The 21,659-nt window shown below is 44.2% G+C and overlaps 1 protein-coding gene across 1 annotated transcript; it reads right to left on the reverse strand.

Moving 5' to 3' along the window:
- Window positions 1-1,944: 1,944 nt before the first annotated feature.
- LOC119171835 (cytochrome P450 4V2) lies at window positions 1,945-21,252 on the reverse strand. The gene is made up of 11 exons (XM_075892471.1): window positions 20,584-21,252; window positions 18,058-18,167; window positions 17,558-17,646; window positions 17,002-17,201; window positions 16,819-16,888; window positions 15,975-16,101; window positions 7,454-7,636; window positions 6,601-6,774; window positions 5,227-5,293; window positions 3,948-4,127; window positions 1,945-2,428 (listed from the first exon to the last, which is right to left on the reverse strand). The coding sequence occupies exons 1-11, from the start codon at window positions 20,834-20,836 to the stop codon at window positions 2,259-2,261; spliced, it is 1,623 nt and encodes a 540-aa protein (XP_075748586.1). The 5' UTR covers window positions 20,837-21,252; the 3' UTR covers window positions 1,945-2,258.
- Between the last annotated feature and the right edge of the window lie 407 nt (window positions 21,253-21,659).

The following is a 21,659-nucleotide window of genomic DNA, read 5'->3' on the forward strand; positions in this document are numbered from 1 at the left end:
TGTCCTACATCGCGGGGCTTTCCTACACCGAAAAGGGGAAGGGGAAACTAAGGCAAAGTTTGCAGCGCCATCTCCCAGACCATTGGCGAAGCAGAACATTATCGGGCAGCGGATAGTCCCGGGATTTGCTCACCTAAAGTATTCTTACACCGTGGCCTCAGGCCATCGAGGGTATGCCGATCGATGGTGGTGAGGCAGTTGCGATAGGATCCAGCTGGGGAAAAGGGTCCTATGATGTCGAGGTGAACGCGTTCAAACCGACCAGAGGGATGAAGGAATGCTGCTAACGGTGAAGTGACGTGTCTGGCGACTCTAGCGCGTTGGTATTGAATGCAGAAGCGCGCCCAGGTGCAGCAACACCTGGGAGTGCTCATTGACCAGCATGGAGGGCCAGACATAGCAGGCAGTGATGAGGCGTGTAGAGGCGCGTATGCTGGGAAGGCCGAGGTTTTGAAGCTGGTTGAAAAGTCCACGGCGATGAGATACAGGCACATAGGGCCTGCTTCATCTTGTCGACATGTTGCAGTGGATTGTGTTCGTAGAATTAGGTGTGGGAACGCGTTGCAGTTGTAGTGAGGACCAGCCATCAAGAAGCTTCTGCAGCTCTGCATCCATCATCTGAGCCTCAGCGATGACGTCAGCTGTCTGCGAGCAGCTGATAGCTTGCACACGTGAAAGTACGTCAGCGACCATTTTCTACCCCGCTGACGTGTTCGATGTCGGTGATGCGCAGCGAAAGAGCTGGTTCTGCTGAATCAGCGGGATTTTGCCGCGACTTTGAGGGAAGGCGTAGGTAATGGGTGATACGCAAGCATCACCATTTGCAGTATATACAAACGGAAGACAACCATCAACAAAGCATTCGAGCATGCGCAATATAACAGTTCAATGCACAGAAAGCGAGAAATCAATGAAGAATGCAACTGCAAAGCGAAAATCACCAGGGCCATTCGTGCCAGATAAAGCAAGCTTCGTACCACTGATTTCTCGTGTATTCACCTCATCGCTTTGGCATCATGTGTATGCCCAAGTTTAACGCATTTAGACATTACAGAACGCACGTCGGAGTGCTTACCTCGAACTCGATGTCATGCGATGCTCGCTTGCGTTTAAGTGCCAGTTGCAGCACGCCAAAATAAATAATACATATTTTGCATAGTGCCCGCATTTCGTTTTGATGAGCTTCCTAATTTTATGAAGCAAGATTGCATTGAAGGAAGAAGCTTGCCAGGTCCTTGATTTTCAGGAAACCGCGCCTCAAGACCAACGAAAGAGACTATGCCTATGCCTGCTATGCCCCCCCCCCCCCCCCCGAGATGTCCGACAACAGCAAATAAGTGGTAGATATAAATAGCTTGCCGTTTGAAGGCTGGAGGAGGTACTGCTCGGTCGCTAAGTGGTTAACGCGTCTCATTCACGACGTGGAGATCCCACGTTCAATTCTGCGCGCCGGAATCTTTTTTTCTGGATTTTTTTTTTCTTTCTTGCGTTTTCATATATATAGATACACATACGATGCATGACATCAACACCGGCGGCGAAATCCAGCCGAGAGTGTCCATATAATTGCTATCACAATAAAATGTATAATGTTATGATCTTTATGATAATTTTTTAGAAGACAGAGAGAGACAAGAAGTGAAAATTTGGGAAATCGTCAAGTTAAATTCGATAAGATGCGACTGCTTCTGGGGAGCCGGATATTTATGTCTCGTGAGTGAGTGAGTGAGTGAGTGAGTGAGTGAGTGAGTGAGTGAGTGAGTGAGTGAGTGAGTGAGTGAGTGAGTGAGTGAACAACTTTATTCACTTCCTGCAGGTTACTTGGCTGGGTTCCCACCTGATTGTGAAATATTTTCTGGTCGTGGCCACCTCCTTTACGTCTACACCCACGCTTTTTTGTGTGTGTGAATGCCTCCACGGCCACGTCAGTTCACAGTTCAACACTGCCTGTGCGTGCCGTCCTGGTCTCTGACAGCATTCTTTTATTTCCAAGATAAAGCCTTGCTCACTCGGACTTTCGGAACCTTTACACGTTCACAGGTGGCGACAAGTCGCACAGAGATGTGTGTTGCTCATCTGCACTGGGGTAATGTTGTTCACAGTTAAGTATCATCTTGTTGGATGGCTGGAACTTCACTTGGGAGTCACTTCCTTTCGTTTTGTGTAGCACTGACTGGCTCAGTCGAAGCTCGACGACGTCATCGTGATGGAAAACTCGCAGTCGCTCACGCCACGCGAAACTGTGACGTCACCAGTGATCATGATGAGTCGCTGCGTTTTCGGAACCAGACGCGGAGCCCACCCCTCGCTTTGAGAACGACCTCGTAGGCCGGCATCACGTCATCGATCGGCAGCGTCGCCTCCACCGTGAATTTCGAGAGAAGCTTCGCCAACAAGACCTTTGCTTCCACCATCACGAATTTCTGGCCTGTATAGAGAGAATGTGGTCAGGGCATTCAAGACGACTGGTTAGAACACAAGAGGGCAACTGCTTAACAGTGCTTCCAGAGAAAAAATGAGTTAAATGCTACTGAATGTCTTACAATATCATCCAGAAGACACGAAGGTGTAAACCACAAGGTGTGGCTGCAGGGTTCGCTTTAACTGACCTAACTAGTCCTGCTTAGGCCAGTTTTCCGTTATACCACTACACTATCTGGTGCCTGCTAACGGCTGTCTGCATACGCGAGGACTTTTGTTGATACGCACGCCGGCGACGCCGCTCCTAAAAAAAGAAGAGCTTTCCATGACAAATACCGCGCTGTGGCTAAGTGTACCGATCTCGTCGACAGCAGCATGTGACTGAGTGAGCCATGACCTCGAACGCTGAACGTCAGGATTTGTTTTTGGCTCATGTTCCATATGGCACATAAGACTTTTTTTTGTTAATGTTGAACCGTGATACATAACTTTTCGGTTTTGCATGTACCCTCTCGAGCAACCTTAATTTAAAGAAGCTGGATGTTTAAAAGTCGCTGAAAATTACGACAAACTTGCGTGCGCCAATGACAGTTTGGAGTGACGGCGCTTTCATGTCTGACACGTGACAAAGGAGCGTCAAGTGCTGTAACTGAAGCGCTGCGCTCTAATTAATAATGTCCAAGGCGTGTTTTCGTTCACTGTGCTGTTTTCCTGACACAACCGTGTGACACATACGCCTCATTTAGTCGTATCATGGGGTCACGAGAAAACAAAAAGCATTACTACTCCAAAGACACAGAAATCAGTTTATTCTGCTGCGATGTTTAATGGCCTATCCGCGTTTAGAGAATGTAGCGTCAAAGTTATCGAATAACACTACATTGCTGTCATATTGGGTACGCGGTATACGAAGCGCGAGCTTTATACACAAATTGGTCTGCGAGCTGCATATGTGATGGCGTGAATGAAACATGTACAAATGTTTCTAAAGTATGCACACGCTGTACAATAAACACGCAAGAAACAAGTAAATATGTGCAAATGCACATCTAATGATGTAACAAAAATACAAAAACGCGCCACATCAAAAGCACATGCAAAGTCAGCAGAATGGGTCTGCTGTGAATTCAGTCGCCATAAAGTGAAAAGAATGAACCTGCTTGCCATATAGCCTTTGTATGTTATGTTATATGTTAGCCTTTGTAATACCCACTCCCTCATGTAATATCCCAACCGGGACCTGTGAGGTAATAAAATGAATGAATGAATGAATTCAATCAATTAATCAAACAATCAAATCAATCAACCATATAACGTGCAGGACAACCAACTGGCGGTCACTTATAGTAAGAGACTGGATGCCAAGGGATGGGACACGCTAACAAAGACGGCAGAAAATTATGCGGAAAACTTAAACTAAGAATTTAGGAGGCATAAAACGAAACTAGGCTGCACATGACAGGGTGAATTGGAAATCATAGGGCGAGGCGTTCGTCTGCACGGGTCACAGGACAGGTTGAACTTACCCAGGCAAACTCTGACGCCACTGGAGAAAGGAATGAAGCTAAACGGGTGCATGTTCTTGCAGTTCTCCGGCAGAAAGCGCTCAGGAATGTAGCTCTCCGGGTCGGGGAATTGCTCCTTATTCCTGTGCAGGCTGTGAATGTTGATCATGCACGTCGTCCCGGCCGGCACGGTGTAACCATCTGCGAAACATTTCCAACAACACCTTTATCCGATTCAGCTACGAACGGCCCACAGTGAGTCAGATAAGTGGCGCACATTAAGTATATTGATTAATGACACTACATATGGTATATTTGAAGTAGCAGCCAGGGAGTTCCATTATCGGTAAGGGTATACAGTCTATAATTCGTAAATGCTGCGAAAAAGGTAACGAACTATTTAGAAAAAATGGCAACCGATCCGCGAAGTGAATGCTGATGATGCCGCGAAACGTCTACGATGAAGTCGCCGACTAATATAAAGGACGGACAGATGAACACACCGAAGGACGGGCGAATGGACACGCCCGGGGCGACGGCTTGCTGCGAGAGGGTAAGGCAAGGGTGGAGGATGCCAGTAGGTGAACCTTCGAAGAACGTGCCAAGATGTGGTGACACTGAGGAGCAATGGAGTGCCATATAGCGTGTTAATGTCAGTGTTGAGTAGTCTGCACCTTCAAGATAGCGATGATTTCTCATTCTCCCGGTAAAAAAGCCACCCGACGTGAGCGTCAGCAAGAGCCGCACGCGAAACGAGCATGTTGCAGAGTCAACCTCGAGGTTCATGCTAGACGGGCCGATGATAAGCTCCAACAACCGGCAGACTTGAAAAATATAGAAGTACAATATAGCCCGATCAAGGTCGGGCATACGCTTCCCTGTTTTTCCAGTGTTCGCGAAGTGGAGCTGGCTGGATTTTTTTGTCCAGACTGGGAAGATTACGCTTGGTACAACTACACTGTGAGAACTCGGGCGTGAATTTCACTCAAGTTAGTCACTTTGATGGACGCAATCTGCAAAAGCTGATTGATACAGTCAGTTTCAGCAGCTGCAATGACGCCCTTCCTAAAGATGTTGAACTGTTTAGGCACCATAAGACAGGGGTAAAGGGAGATTTTTTTTTCGGGGAGGGAGGCTCTTTTATATCAGGAGGGGGGGAGGAGGCACCTCTTAGTGTGGTCATTGTCCGCTCTGTATGCCATGGTGAGCAACATTTTTTTAGGGGAGGATGATACGTGCCCGGTGTGCCACTCCCTGGCTGCGACACTGCCGTAAGCTATCGCATAAGGACCACACTTACCAATAACGAGTTCCTCATCAAGTTCCCGGCCTATCAACGGAAACGGTGGACAGAGACGAAATGACTCCTGCACGTGACAATAAAAACTACAATAAGCACATCAGATTATGATGATGATGAAAAGTATAATAGAAAAGAAATAAGCATTTGTTTTGGAAACAATATGCCAAGATAAATCCCAGTCCGACTGTAGGTAGGAGATATTCCAGGAACCATCTTGCCTACTCTGAAGAATAATATACTTTTTGAGTTATAGTTTCAAATAATTTATTCTTACGTACTCCGGCACATATGTCCAGCTGTTATAGTCCTTCGTATTCGAATATATGCAGCTCGCTGCATTACGTTATATTTACAGCGGATTCGCACTTGTGAGATGTGTGTAGCAAGGTTTCTGGGATACTACTATTAATTATTCCTTATTTCGTCTTAAGACAAAACAGCCGCCAAGAATATAAATTCCTACCATCACGATAACTGGCCTTCGTACTTCATATTTGCCGAAATGCGTAAGATAGAGTAACACTAAGATTATGGCTCAAAATTTACAGGAAACATTGCATAGCCATTTTGCTGATTAAATGGAGAATTTACAAGAACAAAACAGCCACATTATTTCTTGCCAGGTCAAGACGTGCTAAGTGTCGTTTTCTTCTGGTTTCCGTTAATCACCCCGTAGATAACCCCGTTCAAGTGCGCCTAATTTTAGTAAAGTTTCAACGCTCCATGGCAATTACGTAGCAAATCAAAATGTAGTTAACCATTAGAAAATTTCATTGTCTCTTTTACTTTTGTGCAGATAAGATAAGTTACCGGCGTTTGCCATGAATAAATTCATCTCTATCACATTATTTTGTGCGCATACCACGATCGTAATATTTTTTCTTTCTTTCTTTCTTTCTTTCTTTCTTTCTTTCTTTCTTTCTTTCTTTCTTTCTTTCTTTCTTTCTTTCTTTCTTTCTTTCTGCTCTTATCTTAGAGTCTTTCTGTTATCAATCCAGTTAACCCTATACAGAGTAGCATGTACATTACCACGTATACTGTTAAAGGGGGCACTAAAATGAGCATCGTTCACATTGATGGCCCTCTAGTGGCAAGTCGATAAAAGAAAAATAATGTTTATGCACAGCACTAGTCTGTCGATAGGACACAGAACTGCCAATCACTGGTAGTCTCGTGTAAGTCTAAGCCACTATGCATTTGCAAAAGAGTGAAATATAAACATGCTGCGCACGAAAGCATTCACTCTAACGATGAACCCGATGTTACGCGCCCTTATATGCGCTGGCAGAATGCTCTGCTATTCATTCAATAGCCTTTTCTCTATGTGTGATTTCAACTCGCGCAGTGATTACGTTTCTCCTGTGGACTCGCCTTGATGCAGCACTCGAGATAAGTCAGCTGCTTGAGGTCGCTCGTGGAGATCTCGCGCAGACCATCTCGTCCGAAGACGTCGTCCAGCTCCTTCTGCAGTTTGGCCTGCTTATCGAGATTCAAGCCGAGAAGGTACAGCGTCCAGCTCATCGCCGCGGACGTGGAATCGGCCGCCTGCGTCCAGTACCTCCGACATTTGAACGCGTCCTTTTTTTGCTCGAAATGTGCTCGAATGTTATTGCATTTTAGTGCTTATTCTACTGTTTCTGTAACACAGATTAGAATAAAGGGTTAAGCAGTGTAGTGTAGCAAAGCATCTCTGTTCATAAAATACTTTAGGCAAGTTGGATTCACTTCCTCAAAAAAAGTACAAGGCCTCCGTAATGTATTTCAGGTTAGATCATGATTAGGCTTCAGGGTGAACAGTCACACGTATCAAAAACGCAGAGGTTTTCTGAGATGAAAAACCACGTAGTTGCAAATAGTAAAGCTGCGCATGCTTAAGCCAGCCGTAACGGTCGAAAGTGAAAATGCATCATGTCGGGCTAGAAGGCGCGGGTTAAATTGTGATAGTCGCAATGTTTGTCAATACATTTCTTTTACTTCGTTTTGTTCCGATTGCCTGATGTGAGACCCGCAAGAACAGAATGCGCCTGTACCTATGTCAAGGTAAGTAAACATTCATTGGAATTAAGGAAGGAAGCAACAAAAGGGAGAAGGCAGGGAGGTTAACCAGAAAAACATCCGGTTGGCTACCCTACATTGGGGGATTAGGGAAGGAGACAAGAAAGATGAGAAAGAGAGAAGAGAGGGAAAAGAAAAAAAAGGATTCAATAGTTTTGAAGAAACTTACGGCAAATGTGACCGAGGTCGTGTCTTTTTCCAATTCGTCCATGCAGTACGATGATGGCACCGATATATGTTTCTTTATTGCAGTGTCTACGGCTGCCGGGAAAGACAACTCGTCGTCAAGCTCGTCGTTGTAGCTCTCGTCTACAAGCTTTTTCATTATAGCAGACTTCCTTTTCTCTATCACCTGAAGAGGGGAAAAAACGCAAATACAGCGTTCACCGAGTCAAGATCCGTATCCCAAGCCAAGCCTCATACAACTGCAATATATGTTCATTCGCAGACATTCATTCCCTTTTCTGCTGATAGAGCTAAATGTATTTATTTACGTGGAGTCTCCGCTTAGTATAAACCTGCCTACACTTTCTTGTCTGTGACTTACATACTAAATACAACATCGGTGTCCTTTACTCTTCACTGATGTGTATAAGGGTAATGTTGAAGTACATCTCTAATCTGTACTCGTATTCGTTTATTCTCTTGACCTCTATTTACCGCTTCTCGTGTCACAAAGCACCGGTATATCCCATATTTTTAGTCACCATAGTTTCATTATTATACCTTAACTTTCTAAAAATATTTATTTTTTCTTTAATACATTCGGCAAATTTGTCTAAGTAGTACAGGTATACTATAGACAAGGTGCAAATAACTGCAAAAGCAGCTACATAATCTGTTAATAATATGTGGTTTTTAGTGGCGCCAGGCCCGTGCTTGACGAAACAGCGCCATGAAAAATGACAGAAATGTAAGAATGATCGATGATTTACAATAACGCAATAATGTACAACGCATGTGAACTATGGTTATGTTACGTGGCTGCATACGGGAATAAAACTCTGCACACTACCGGGTGCTTGGAACATTTAGGTACTAAGATCATGAGGGCAACGCGAATTGTGTGCCACGGAAATGAGCGGCAGTGTTCGTGCTAGTAATTTTATGGCAGAAATGTATGGCATTAGCACGGCACCCTCGAGTCCAAGGACCGAGACGCAGGAGCGTTCTTTATTGTAGCCAGTCCAGCTGCGACCTCTCTTCAGAGGTCTTGCTGCGGATCTCCTGTGAATATGATGTAAAAACGGCACCAATCGTTTAAAAACGCGGACAATAATTCATGTGTAAAAAAACGGATCCCTACCGATGAACATGGAAGGGTTCAGAGGAATTGATTGATTGATTGATTGATTGATTGATTGATTGATTGATTGATTGATTGATTGATTGATTGATTGATTGATTGATTGATTGATATGTGGGGTTTAACGTCCCAAAACCACTATATGATTATGAGAGACGCTGTAATGGAGGGCTCCGGAAATTTAGACCACCTGGGGTTCTTTAACGTGCACCCAAATCTGAGCACACGTGCAAGGGTTCAGAGGAAATAGCGGTCGGTTGGGTAATGGAAAGTGCTTTCTCCGACAGCGTCCAATTCCTTACACCGAACGAGTACATTAAGCCCGGTAAGTGGTTCTCCGCATTTTCGACACCCGGGTCGATCACCACCGGACAAAAGGTGTGCGTGGGTGCCTCCTAAATATATAGCCGACAAATTGCGGCTACGGCACACTCTGGCGGCTAGTACGTTATTCTCGATTTTACGATATTCTGGCACCTAGCAGACCTTGAGTAAGCCTCTAGCTGTTGGAACGCTAGCGCTTCGGCGGAGACGACCGGCATCCGAAAGAGATCGGCCGACCACTACGTATAGGACACACCCGCGTGAGGCTCTTTTTTTTTAGTGAAAAATTTAGGACCGGTGCATTTGTTCGTCAGTTCACGGATGAAAGGGAACACGTGATCGTGTGACTTCCTCTCTAACAACGGCATCCTCGCTTGTCGAGCGGCCATAACTCGTTCTTTTGTTTGCCAATAGATGACGCCAAAAGCCAACGTCTTCTGCTGTAGGTTGATGATGGTCCTCTAGGCAGCCGCCACAGAGCGCAGGCCACGCGCTCCTTTTCATAAAGGACGACAGTGCACATTCGACTGTGTAGGGGTGCGGCATGATTTCTGACATCTATGATCGATGCATCACAATCTATATGCCCTGCCCTATCCACAGGGTGTGTAAAGTGGGAGCCATTAAGCGGTGTTCGAGCAAACGGAAGCCTGTTTTCTCAGCTAACTAGTGCACGCACGCGCAACGAGAAGGGCTGTTTCACTGTGAGTTGGTTACCAAAGAGCTGGCATTTAGACGTGTCGCTGATGGCAGGATATGCGGGATGGTCCATGCTTGCGTTTATCTCCAAAAAATAGATAAAAGATAGGTACGATCGTGGTAGATGTAGCGACCTTTCATCCGATTCCGCGTACTGGTTTTTCACGGGGCTTGTTCGAAAGCCAGCCGCAGAAAGGCGAATGTCTAAATGGCGGACCCTGTACACCATTTAGGCATTCATTTAGGTGGGCGCTGTCCATCTTTGAGTGCCGTGACAAAAACGCGCTGGCAACGACGCGAGTTGGGGATGTACGGTCTGACATTTAGCTTCAGGTAGCCTGTTTCGAGGTAATCTGGTAGGGTGCTAGTGCAAAATGTAACAATGAGGTATTCTGTCGAGATTTCTTTGTCGTCACGTCTGATTTTATTTCACTGTACGTGTGGTACACGATGTTCATTGCAGCCTTGAAGGAGCTCATTTTCAGTCAACTCGAGCAGGTCTCAATCAGACACTACCCCTATGGAGCTGTTCAGGGAAAATGGTGCCGTAACACAGATACAGCAGAACACCACTTACCTGTGATGTTGGCGCTAAAGAGCATTAACACCAAGGTTGAAAAAGCTCAGTCTCATGAGTCCACATACTCAGGCTCACTCAAGCTCAGGCGAAACCTGGGTCTGGGTGATTCCAGTGGAATAATATGCTGGTGAGCTTTATAGTCTGAGTGAGTCCGGTTGAAGAAAATTTGGGTGAGGGATTGGAGTGACTCCGAGTGCGTCCCGAAAGTAAAATATATTTCTCGAGTGAGTCTGAGTACGGTTCCACTTCTTTGCCGACCTATGGCTCTAAGATACGCCTTTATGTCTCGTACCTCGAAACACGAGTTATGAGTGGTTTTAATCTAGTAAATACGTTTCTATACAGTAAGTGACTCGCACGAGATATATTTATGAAGAACTTTCCCTGAAATTTTTCGCGGGGGATGTTCATGCCAAACTCCTCTTTGCTTTCTCACACTTTGCTTTCTCAGACCCTTGCGAAGCACGGCTACGGTATACATAACTCTGCCTGCCCAACGTCATATATCACTATGGTATGTTGTAACCTTTTTGCCTCTTCCTCGCCTGCTCCTTGGTGCACGTGGCGATGCTGTACTTGGTTCTGCCTTCCTAACGCCATATGTGAGCCCTTTACACTTCAACCTCCCCCTTTCTCCTTTCCATGTCACCCTCTCACCTGTCCTCTTCGGCCGCTCTTTCCTTTCCCAGCCTCTTGCTATGCATGGTTATGTTACTGATAAGTCTGCCTGCTTAACGCCACACATTATTAAGCTGCGGTTTACCCTCTTCCTTCCTCCTTCCCATCCTCCTCAACCTGACATCTCGTTCCCATTCTCTTGCTATACAGGGCTATGCTATGCGAAGTTTTGGCTGTATGGCGTCATACATGGATATGCCGTGCTTTACCCTCTCCCTTCCTCCCTTTGATTCTCCTCACCCTCACATCAATGCTACTCAGCCTCATTCCGGCGGACTCCAAGCAATGTGGGAAACGATTTACCGCTTCGCATTAACTTGGTTCCAGAATCGCTCGTGATCCGACGGCATTGTTGTCTTATAAGGCCCTTGCATATTAGGCAAGCAGCTTTTATTCGAACGGTGGCAAAGTTTGCCAGCACTGTGCGACAAAAGTATATGGCGCGACTAAAGAGAGACCTTTGCGGCACAGATGCTTTGAGATAGTAACTCGTTAGGCCTGCCGTAAATGTCACCACTGTCTATCTATACATAGCCACAACGCGTTGCTTTAGTATACAGAAACGTGTCATTTACGTGCGCCCCTGCAGCTGTAAACATTTTCTATTGTCTTGCTTCCTCGTTGCGCAATTTTCTCGGAGGCGCCTTTCGTAGCGCTTTTCCGCTATCTTATACTTAGGTAAACACATGACTCACTTTTTAAGCACACAATACTCCTTCCTGAACCAAGCCATTCATTCTTTTTTTCTTCTAATTTCAAGAACAATAGCATTACGTGGCTTCAACGCGCTTACGAGCAACGAGCATAAACACGTGAACGTATATATATATATATATATATATATATATATATATATATATATATATATATATAAGGGAAAGAAGTGTATACCTAAGGGCTCGTTTTTCCGTGTTTTAACACAATATTAATGAGATCTAACAGACAGTAATGCCAAGGAATGTACAGGAGAAGTTATTAGAACCAATGGAATGTAAATAAGAAGAAAGAAAAGTGGATGAAAAAATAACCAGCCGTGAGCAGGAATCGAACCTACGACCTTCGAATAACGCGTTCGATGCTCTAACCACTGAGCTACCACAGCGGCCTTCCCTCCATCCACTTTTTTGGGGTTATATGTGAATTTAGAAGTAGGAGTGACAGTCAGCGCCATCTATAAGCCAAACGACGAGTGTGAAAACACTCTTATGCGCATGTTTTGGCGTCACGTAGCACGTGAACTTATTATGAGCGGGCAGCTGATTAATTGTCCCTCTTATACAACCTAAACACACCAAGTCTGCCAGTACGAGACCGTCGTTCAATGAAATAAGGGAAAGAAGTGTGTACCTAAGGGCTCGTTTTTCCGTGTTTTAACACAATATTAATGAGATCTAACAGACAGTAATGCCAAGGAATGTACAGGGGAAGTTATTAGAACCAATGGAATGTAAATAAGAAGAAAGAAAAGTGGATGAAAAAATAACCAGCCGTGAGCAGGAATCGAACCTACGACCTTCGAATAACGCGTTCGATGCTCTAACCACTGAGCTACCACAGCGGCCTTCCCTCCATCCGCTTTTTTGGGGTTATATGTGAATTTAGAAGTAGGAGTGACAGTCAGCGCCATCTATAAGCCAAACGACGAGTGTGAAAACACTCTTATGCGCATGTTTTGGCGTCACGTAGCACGTGAACTTATTATGAGCGGGCAGCTGATTAATTGTCCCTCTTATACAACCTAAACACACCAAGTCTGCCAGTACGAGACCCTCGTTCAATGAAATAAGGGAAAGAAGTGTATACCTAAGGGCTCGTTTTTCCGTGTTTTAACACAATATTAATGAGATCTAACAGACAGTAATGCCAAGGAATGTACAGGGGAAGTTATTAGAACCAATGGAATGTAAATAAGAAAAAAGAAAAGTGGATGAAAAAATAGCCAGCCGTGAGCAGGAATCGAACCTACGACCTTCGAATAACGCGTTTGATGCTCTAACCACTGAGCTACCACAGCAGCCTTCCCTCCATCCACTTTTTTGGGGTTATATGTGAATTTAGAAGTAGGAGTGACAGTCAGCGCCATCTATACGCCAAACGACGAGTGTGAAAACACTCTTATGCGCATGTTTTGGCGTCACGTAGCACGTGACTTCTAAATTCACATATAACCTCAAAAAAGTGGATGGAGGGAAGGCCGCTGTGGTAGCTCAGTGGTTAGAGCATCGAACGCGTTATTCGAAGGTCGTAGGTTCGATTTTTGCTCACGGCTGGTTATTTTTTCATCCGCTTTTCTTTCTTCTTATTTACATTCCATTGGTTCTAATAACTTCTCCTGTACATTCCTTGGCATTACTGTCTGTTAGATCTTTTATATATATATATATATATATATATATATATATATATATATATATATACATGTGTGTGTGTGTGTGTGTGTGTGTCTTTGTTTGCAGTCAATCAACAGAATCGGCGAAGACGGAGGAAGAGGAGAAAAGGATGGCTTTTGCCCTTATAGTCGTCTTAAACAAATTTATAAGCGACACCGTCATTTTTATGAACGTGTAGCATGTACTGATTGCGCAAAAAGTTATATTACATCAGATATCGCCAGATACCGGAGTAGCCACGCACAAGATCAAATCACCCACCATGTCACTCAACTGCCCACCTTAGATAAGGGGCATACCTCAATGTTAAATCGTACCTGATTTGATTTTTCCGTCCATGTTGTTAGCTAGGACAGAAAGTGTACTGGGCATAAAGTATGTCATATGTATTCGTTTAGGACATCGCGATATGAATAAACGAGGAATCTTCGGGATACCTACATGTACAAGCTTCAGATGTTGGCAAAATCACTCACACACACTCACATCGAGCCGTGAGCCCGAGCCAAAGTGAGAACTGTTCTTTTCGAGGGAGTCTGGTTGAAAAATTTCGGCGAGTCTGAGTCTTAATGAGCCAATATATACAGAGTGTCCCGGCTAACTCGAACCAAGATTTTATTAGCTGGGACGCCCTATATATTGTCACAATCCTTGCTCAAGTTTTGCTATCACCCCGTTACACTGTAAGTAATCCTCAGCGCAAACCACGCCCGAAGTGTTCGGAAACCTTCAGGACTGCAGCAGATCATTTTGTTAAGACTACGCGCACAACGCGCACATTAGAGGTTGTTCTGGGAACCTACGTGTGTGCCAGCGATAACGCAAGATTATTCGGCGGCACATGTATAAATGCCGACGCGCTTCACTGCTTGCCAGTTTATCGGCGACCGACGCTCTCTTCGCCGCCATCAGTGTCATTGTGTATCGCTGTAATCTGACTTTTAGTTGACCGGCCACAATTTCAGCCAAATAAACAGTTTGATCTGCGACCTACAGTCTGCATATATGTGTGCGCTTTTACGAATAAATTTAGTTGATAGTGTGCGCTTGTCTTCCTTTCATGTTGTTTTTTTTTTCGCGCCATAAGCTCGTTAAGTTTGCTCCCTTCGTCGACGTCACGACCCCATGAAAATGTCACTTGAGTGAGTCTTTGAGAGTTTCACACTTGTTTTATTGATTGATATGTGGGGTTTAACGTCCCAAAGCCACCGTATGATTATGAGAGACGCCAAGGGGAGGGCTCCTTGTAGGCTTGTGTACTCAGATTTGGGTGCACGTTAAAGAACCCCAGGTGGTCAAAATTTCCGGAGCCCTCCACTACGGCGTCTCTCATAATCAAATGGTGGTTTTGGGACGTTAAACCCCACAAATCAATCAATCAATCAATCAAGTGGAGGGCTCCGGAAATTTCGACCACCTGGGGTTCTTCAACGTGCACCCAAATCTGAGCACACGGGCCTACAACATTTCCACCTCCATCGGAAATGCAGCCGGGATTTGATCCCGCGACCTGCGGGTCAGCAGCCGAGTACCTTAGCCACTAGACCCCCACGGCGGAGCGGAGTTTCACACTTGTTCGACGACTTGCGGTTTTACCTACTTCAGCATCACTGCATGTCAGACTAATGTCAGCTGGTTTGTAATCACATACACCCCCATCAACTCACCCATATTTCGGCAAACCGGCGTTTATGACACCTCAATTTTTGATAATCCGGGGCGAGAGTTTTTACCTCCGCCATTTGCCCGCAAACTTCTTCGCAGGAAGTTACGGATAGAAATATCTTGCGTGATTTGTATATTGAATAAATAGGTCGTTACTGAAGTTCTACAAGTAATGCCACGATATTATAACGTACGAGATATTGGTGTTAAAGAGCACTAACACCATGACCAAAAATGTTAATACGCTAACGGACTGATGAGTCGACTCACTGAGACTAACTTGTACTCAGATCAAGCGCCGAGTCTGAGTGAGTTCAACGGACTGATACTTTTGCGAGTTTGAGTTCCAGTGAGCTCTGTTGAACAAAGTGTAGTTAAAGTAAGTCCCACTGAGTCTGGTTGATGAAAATTTTTGCGAGTCTGACTCCGAGTGTGTCCTAAGGAAAAGACACATTTCATTGAGCGAGTCTGAGTGCGCTACCCATCTTTTACTGATCTATGCATACAACAAAATTGACCTTAATGACTTTGAAAGTACTGGTATTGACATAAGATCTATGTGTTCCGGGATATTCAAAATCACTGCTGTTTCATAGGTCCATACGTCGGCCACTAGCAAGTGCCTTTAGGCAGTTTAACCACTTCCACGAGCACATAAGACCAAAGTCCTAAGTCACTGTCACGTGAAGCCAGATCTCGCCGGCTACCTTAGGCGTTCGCATGAGATGACTCAAAGGTGAAAGCACCCCTGTCTAGCTGCTTTACCGCGAACTTGATATGACGTCCAACATCCGCTGATAACCACTCACTAATTGAATTTCGCAAATTAGCTCAATATTCACTGTGCTTTGATTGTCATACTATGCACGCACTGCTATGTTTTCGCTAGCTTTTGTATGGCTTCCGCTCTCCTGGACCTCACGTGATCTTTTGGCTGTTCGTTCGAGGCCGCGTAGCGAGGTGGCGATACATGGCCGTTCAATAAGTGTCGACAGCAGATAGAGCGCGACTTCAAAAAGTTCGAATGTACTCCCTAGCGTTCACTTACAGAACGATGCAAATTGCCGATATTGTCGACGGTACGCTTCCAAAACTTCCCTTCAGCCGTTGCGTCGTAGAGGGCCTGTATCCAAAGCCAGGGCCGGAAGTATCGCACCGTCAACAGGTACGTCAGGCTTCATGCGAATGTTGCAAAAGGAGGACGCCCTTTGTGTAGGTCACTTTCTTATACCGCACGTAACTAGCTGCAGCAGCGCACTTAAAACGCCTGTAAATGCAACGGGCAACGCATTGCCTCGCGTATTGTTTCCAAAAAAGGGGAGTGAGTGCGATGGTGTTAGCGAGAAGTGAGCAAATGGCTGGCAATTGAGAATGCTGGTTCATTATCAAGAGCGTTGAACTGCGCAAAGCGAACGAGGAATAAACGAAGTCACGCAGAACACACTGTCCTATAGTTCCTTCTTTTAGTCCCTGCCCTGTTTGCGCAATTCAGCACTTAGCTTGCGCGAGGGACTCATGTCGGTATCTCCTGTAGCATGTTGCCACGCACACTGACGTTTTATCGAACAAAGATGAAAAGATACAAAGCATCAGTCCTGTCGGTAGCATTCGGGATTTGTACGTATAGTTTATGGGTGTTTAACTATATATAGGACTGCAGAATGGGCAACCTCATTCTAACGAAAAAAAAATTCTCAAATCGTCACTGCTAAACAAAGATTATGACGCAATTAGTCGCGACGTCATTTGAGTTTGGCATAGAGATGGAAAAAACTTGTCAGTTGAGTGGGAGGCCATCAATAAATTGATCCGCTTAAATCACGCCTTCCCTGTGGCCATATCTGTAAACGCTGTGGCATGAAAAGGCAAAAGTAGCTCAGAAGAATACTCACTAGTTGAACCAGCGGGCGTATTCTTTTCTATTTCCATTCTGCAAGCCTAAGTGAATTCCAAATAAAGCACCTGAAAAAAAAATGTGTAAATTATTGATGCACTCGCATGTACAAAACATAAAATTATAGTGCATCAAGGATGAAGTCATCAAAGCTTGTTGTCCAATGGCGTATATTACTCACGGCCTATGATGTCGAGAACGCAGTTCTGAATGTTTTTGTAGCAGACTATTGGTTCATCCGGTGACTCTGCTGCCATGGTTTCGATGCGTTTCTCAAGAATGTCCCCGCTCTCGTTGAACACAGCCATGCAGCTTTCCAGATGATCGTTGTTGAAAGCATTCTTGAAGAGCTTTGCTTTTGCTTTCCACGGATCCCCTTTGCTGTAATCAACGATAATTCATTTGTTTCATGTGTGTTATTTTTCATACTCTGACTGTATTCATCCAATGCTTTATTTTTTGTAAAAGAAAAGGTACGACTCCATAACAAAAATACGCCAGGCCTGCGCGGAACGCGCAGCACAGTCACAGCGAAATCAGGAAGAGTGGCCTTTTAGAGCCCTTTCTAAACACTCTTTTGGTAACTGCTACAAGCACACTTGATGGGTACCCACTAGGCCATTAATAATCATAATTTATGGGGAGTAGGCAACTATGGCGCCGCGAGTGAGCCGTGTTGTTATCTCATAACAGCTTTCGCTATAAAATATAAAGTAAAAATCTTTTGGGACGATCACCTTGTCAGCAGATTTTTCGGACCCAACCATGACTTCAGGAATGCGTAAGAGTTTGGTTTCCCGGTGTTCTCTTTTGCAGAAAGTAATACCTGCAATGCACCAGGTGAAGGAAAGAAAGTGTAAAAGCAGCAATGTTTTTGAAATTAATCAAATAAATTCTATACTATGCAGAACCACATTTCTAACTGAACTGTCTCCTCCCGCAGTAGTTTTGTAGTCGTTTACTGAATGCTTCACACCTTGTGCCATAGGTGTACCACTGAAAAGTGATGAGCGTGCAAGAATAGTAATCCCATGAACATAGACTGTTTAAACAATAAAAACGAAAATGTGACATATTGGTAAGAGCAGGAAACCTGTAGTTCTTTACGTTCAAATTATATGCAAACTCGACTTGTTCACTTGTTACAGTTCTGCGACGTATGTAGACTAAGATATACACTTCGTTCTATTTCTTACTAAAGATTTGCGAATCGTGATAAGAATGTTTGTATGCTTACCTCCGCTGCTTCGGGCGTATGCAGAACAACTGTGGGACTCGTTCCTATGTACACCTTGAAAGTCTGGCCTTCATACATTTTGGATACCTTCCTTACAACTCTGAAAACCACTGTAACACAAAACCTCTCAAAATTAGTAACAAAGAAAATGAGACAAAAGATTTATGCCACGCAAACGCTTCTCCAATATCAACTAATTTAAGTAATAAAAAACCCATTACAAGCACAAATTAAGCACAAATGAAGCCAGTTAGGTATTTTTCTTCCCTTCACTGATAAGCAGGTGTGTTAACATCTGGTGATTTAAGCCGGCCGTAATCTGTCCAACACGACGTAATCTTTAAGTGGGTATGTGCTACAAGAATCAGGAAAGCCCGCTACTGAGTACAGCAGGTGAATGCGTTAAACAAAAGTTGCTTGGTGAATTGGAGTCCGTACACAACGCGTGAAGGAGAGAGACAGAGAAAGAGAAAAATAGAAAAATAGAGAGAGATAGAAACCGATAAAAGAAGAGAAACGTAGACAGACATAAACAAAGTAAACATATAAGGAGATGGAACGGCTAAGAAAGAAAGAAAGAAAGAAGAAAGAAAAAGAAAAAAAGAAAAAAGAAAGAAAGAAAGAAAGAAAGAAAGAAAGAAAGAAAGAAAGAAAGAAAGAAAGAAAGAAAGAAAGAAAGAAAGAAAGAAAGAAAGAAAGAAAGAAAGAAAGAAAGGGCTGCACAGCTCCACTTTTCCTTAGGGCTTGGCACATAATTAGTGTGAAGCCGGCACAACTTTTTTTTTTACCAAACACCATTTACTAAGCTTACAGTAGCGCATTGCAGGGCCCAATATGTCTCTTCGTTAGGTCTATTTATTGTTGAATTATTCGCATCTCCTTACATTCTTTTATTTTTCCAACTCTTACTGATATTTTTGTGAACTGCAACTCGATTCTATCACCATTACCTGCTTGTGATATTTCATCTTGGACCAAACCGAATATTATAAGAAAATGCTGCTTGAAAGCCTGACGTCACTGATATGGTAAACTCGATCTGACTGCTATCCGACTATTCACTATCTCCTTTTCAATAGTAACTGAATCTGAGACTTTTGTAGAACCCTGCTGTGAGCCCATTAAGCTGCTGTTATCTTTCTACACCATCCGATGTAGACGAGTATCGCAGAGACAGCAAATAGCTCTTTGTTGCCGCGGAAGTACAGCGAGGAGATGAATAGGGAAAACAAAATTGCACTGTTCAAAGACACGGCTAGGAAAACGTCCAAGTAACAGGTTGACCAGGAAGAGCGGATGCTTTTTGTACCCTGAATTGCACCCTGCACGACGGGCTTTCGCGCAACCGATTGTGTTGTCAAGACAAGGCTACCGAGAAGAATAGTAGTCTTCAAAATAAAAGGTTTAAAGTGGTCTGCATCAGCTAATGTTTATATTCAACTTCTCAAGGAAACTGTAGCTGTTATATGAACCCTTGCACATGTGTTTGCTCTATGGTACGGTCTGTTGCATGAAATCTGTGCACCAACTTCTCATTGGTATCAGCATCTTATGAGTACAGCCAAATTTCACCTAACACAACTGGTTCAAACAAATCTGAGTTTTTGCAACGCTTTCAAGTGCTTGGAAAACCATTAGTTTCATGACAATTACATATAAAAGTTTTCAAAAACCTTATGACCATGTAATATTCTTCGCAAGCTGTGTGACTTGCACATCAGCCTAAATAATTCAAGAACTGTAGATTAATCTACTTTCCGGCTTTTCAACTTTAATCGTCATTTTCTGTGATTTCATTTTAGCATGGCTTCGAGTAAGCGAATTATTTCTCACCTGTTGTGTAGCCCCGGACGTGTGATGAAATAGTTTGATTTATTGTATATTTTGAGCAAAAGGTCCCTTTATCATTATTCTAATAAAAAGGTATGACCGTAAGCCGTAACATACGGACGTCGCCATGCAAACTTTCCTGGCAGCTGCGATTTCACGAACCGGAGATGGAACAAACTTTGTTCAATATAGTGGCAAATACATCTACAGTAATCTACTGATTGATATACGCACTTGTTTAGAAAGCTACTTCGGTGGCACTTTGCTCAACTTATTTCTCCCAATATCCTAGTGGACTCTGCACTATAGCACCGGAGCTTACGTCAGTTCTATTTCAGTTGCCTAAAATGGAAATAATAATAATAATAATAATAATAATAATAATAATAATAATAATAATAATAATAATAATAATAATAATAATAATAATAATAATCGTCATCACACCTCTGTTTCTCTGACGTTCTTCATGTCAGCTAATTTTGACCCCTTTTCTTGTACCGCGAACATTTTTCATAAAACAACGAAAAATAGCACCGACACTCAAAAATCGAATCACGAGTGACACGTTAAAAACAGTGACAACAAATCTTCAACAAGAATGTTAACATATTAAGTTCAATACATTCCAAGTTGAATTAAGTGGTCCTTGAAAGGCATTTCTGTAAGCAGGTCGTGGCATATACATGGTCTCACCCGAAGTGGCACTTTTAGACAAGTGCCTTCTGTATTGCCAATACACGGACAGTAAGAACAGGGGTGGCAGCCAGTCGGTTCCCGGTCCAGGGATGGGTCGCAGTGTGCTCCACGTGTAGAACCACCGACGACAGTGCATGGCCAGCAGGGCACAAGACAGGAGCGCGCTGACCCATGGCAGCGATGACAGGAGCGCCGCGTCGAAACGCGAGGGCGCGAAGAGGTTCCAGCTGACAGCCGATGCGGCGGTCATGTTTCTGGCACCGGGAGCACAACAGAGCAGCACACGAGCGGCGAAAGTTACCGACTGGACTTGGCGCCCCCGACGACAGCCTTGACGCCTTAGGCGCCCGTGAAGACTAGGGAATCCCGCGCGGGTGGATTTGAATACAAAGGGACCAATTTACGCAGGCTCACGTCAAGGGCGCGGGTTACTTAAGAGGGTGGCGGTAACCAAGAAGTATTTGGACTATCTTCGCTAGGCAAAAAGGCATTCGTTATGCTTGGATGCTCTAGCCTATTGCGGGCTTTCTTTTCATCTGTCCTTGATGTAGTCAAGAACTGAACGGGACTCATTTCGCCATCTTGCACAAGCTATAGCGACGAACCCTATTCAGCGTTGCACAAAAGTACTCCAAGTACACCACCGTAATTTGCAAGCGGCGTGGCCGGACGTTGTCTCTGTCTCGGTCGGCGTTTAGTTGTTGACTGGCAAGGGCTCGCAAGACTCGTGGATAAAAGCGGTACTTTCCTTACTTGAATGGTGCTGAGCCGTGCTCCCAGTTAGAGCCACAGAAGTTGCGTGTTTTCCTTTCCTGAGCCTCTATCTCTCTTACTTAAACGAATGTTTTAGTTTTCGCGCCAAGATGCCTAATTACAGCTGCATGAACGGTGTCGTTTGCATCCGAGGCACTAGTATAATCGCTAAAGAGGGGGTTCGCCGAAGTTGAATGACGTCGTAATATGTACTGTGTTCGGATGACATATGACTATGGTGTTTTCGTAACCCTGGTTTCGTTGCGTTTTATTTAATGCTCACGTTTTTATCTGCTACTTCCATTACACATTGCACTTGA

The sequence above is a fragment of the Rhipicephalus microplus genome, chromosome 4, assembly GCF_043290135.1.
Source record: "Rhipicephalus microplus isolate Deutch F79 chromosome 4, USDA_Rmic, whole genome shotgun sequence".
NCBI classification, from domain to species: Eukaryota; Metazoa; Arthropoda; class Arachnida; order Ixodida; family Ixodidae; genus Rhipicephalus; species Rhipicephalus microplus.

Coding starts and splice junctions, on each gene's coding strand:
- LOC119171835 (XM_075892471.1), bottom strand. CDS start 20,836: ATGACCGCCGCATCGGCTGTCAGCTGGAACCTCTTCGCGCCCTCGCGT. Junction 17,647..18,057: donor ATACGCCCGAAGCAGCGGAG/GTAAGCATACAA, acceptor GGTGCATTGCAG/GTATTACTTTCTGCAAAAGA. Junction 4,128..5,226: donor TGATGAGGAACTCGTTATTG/GTAAGTGTGGTC, acceptor AATGTTTCGCAG/ATGGTTACACCGTGCCGGCC.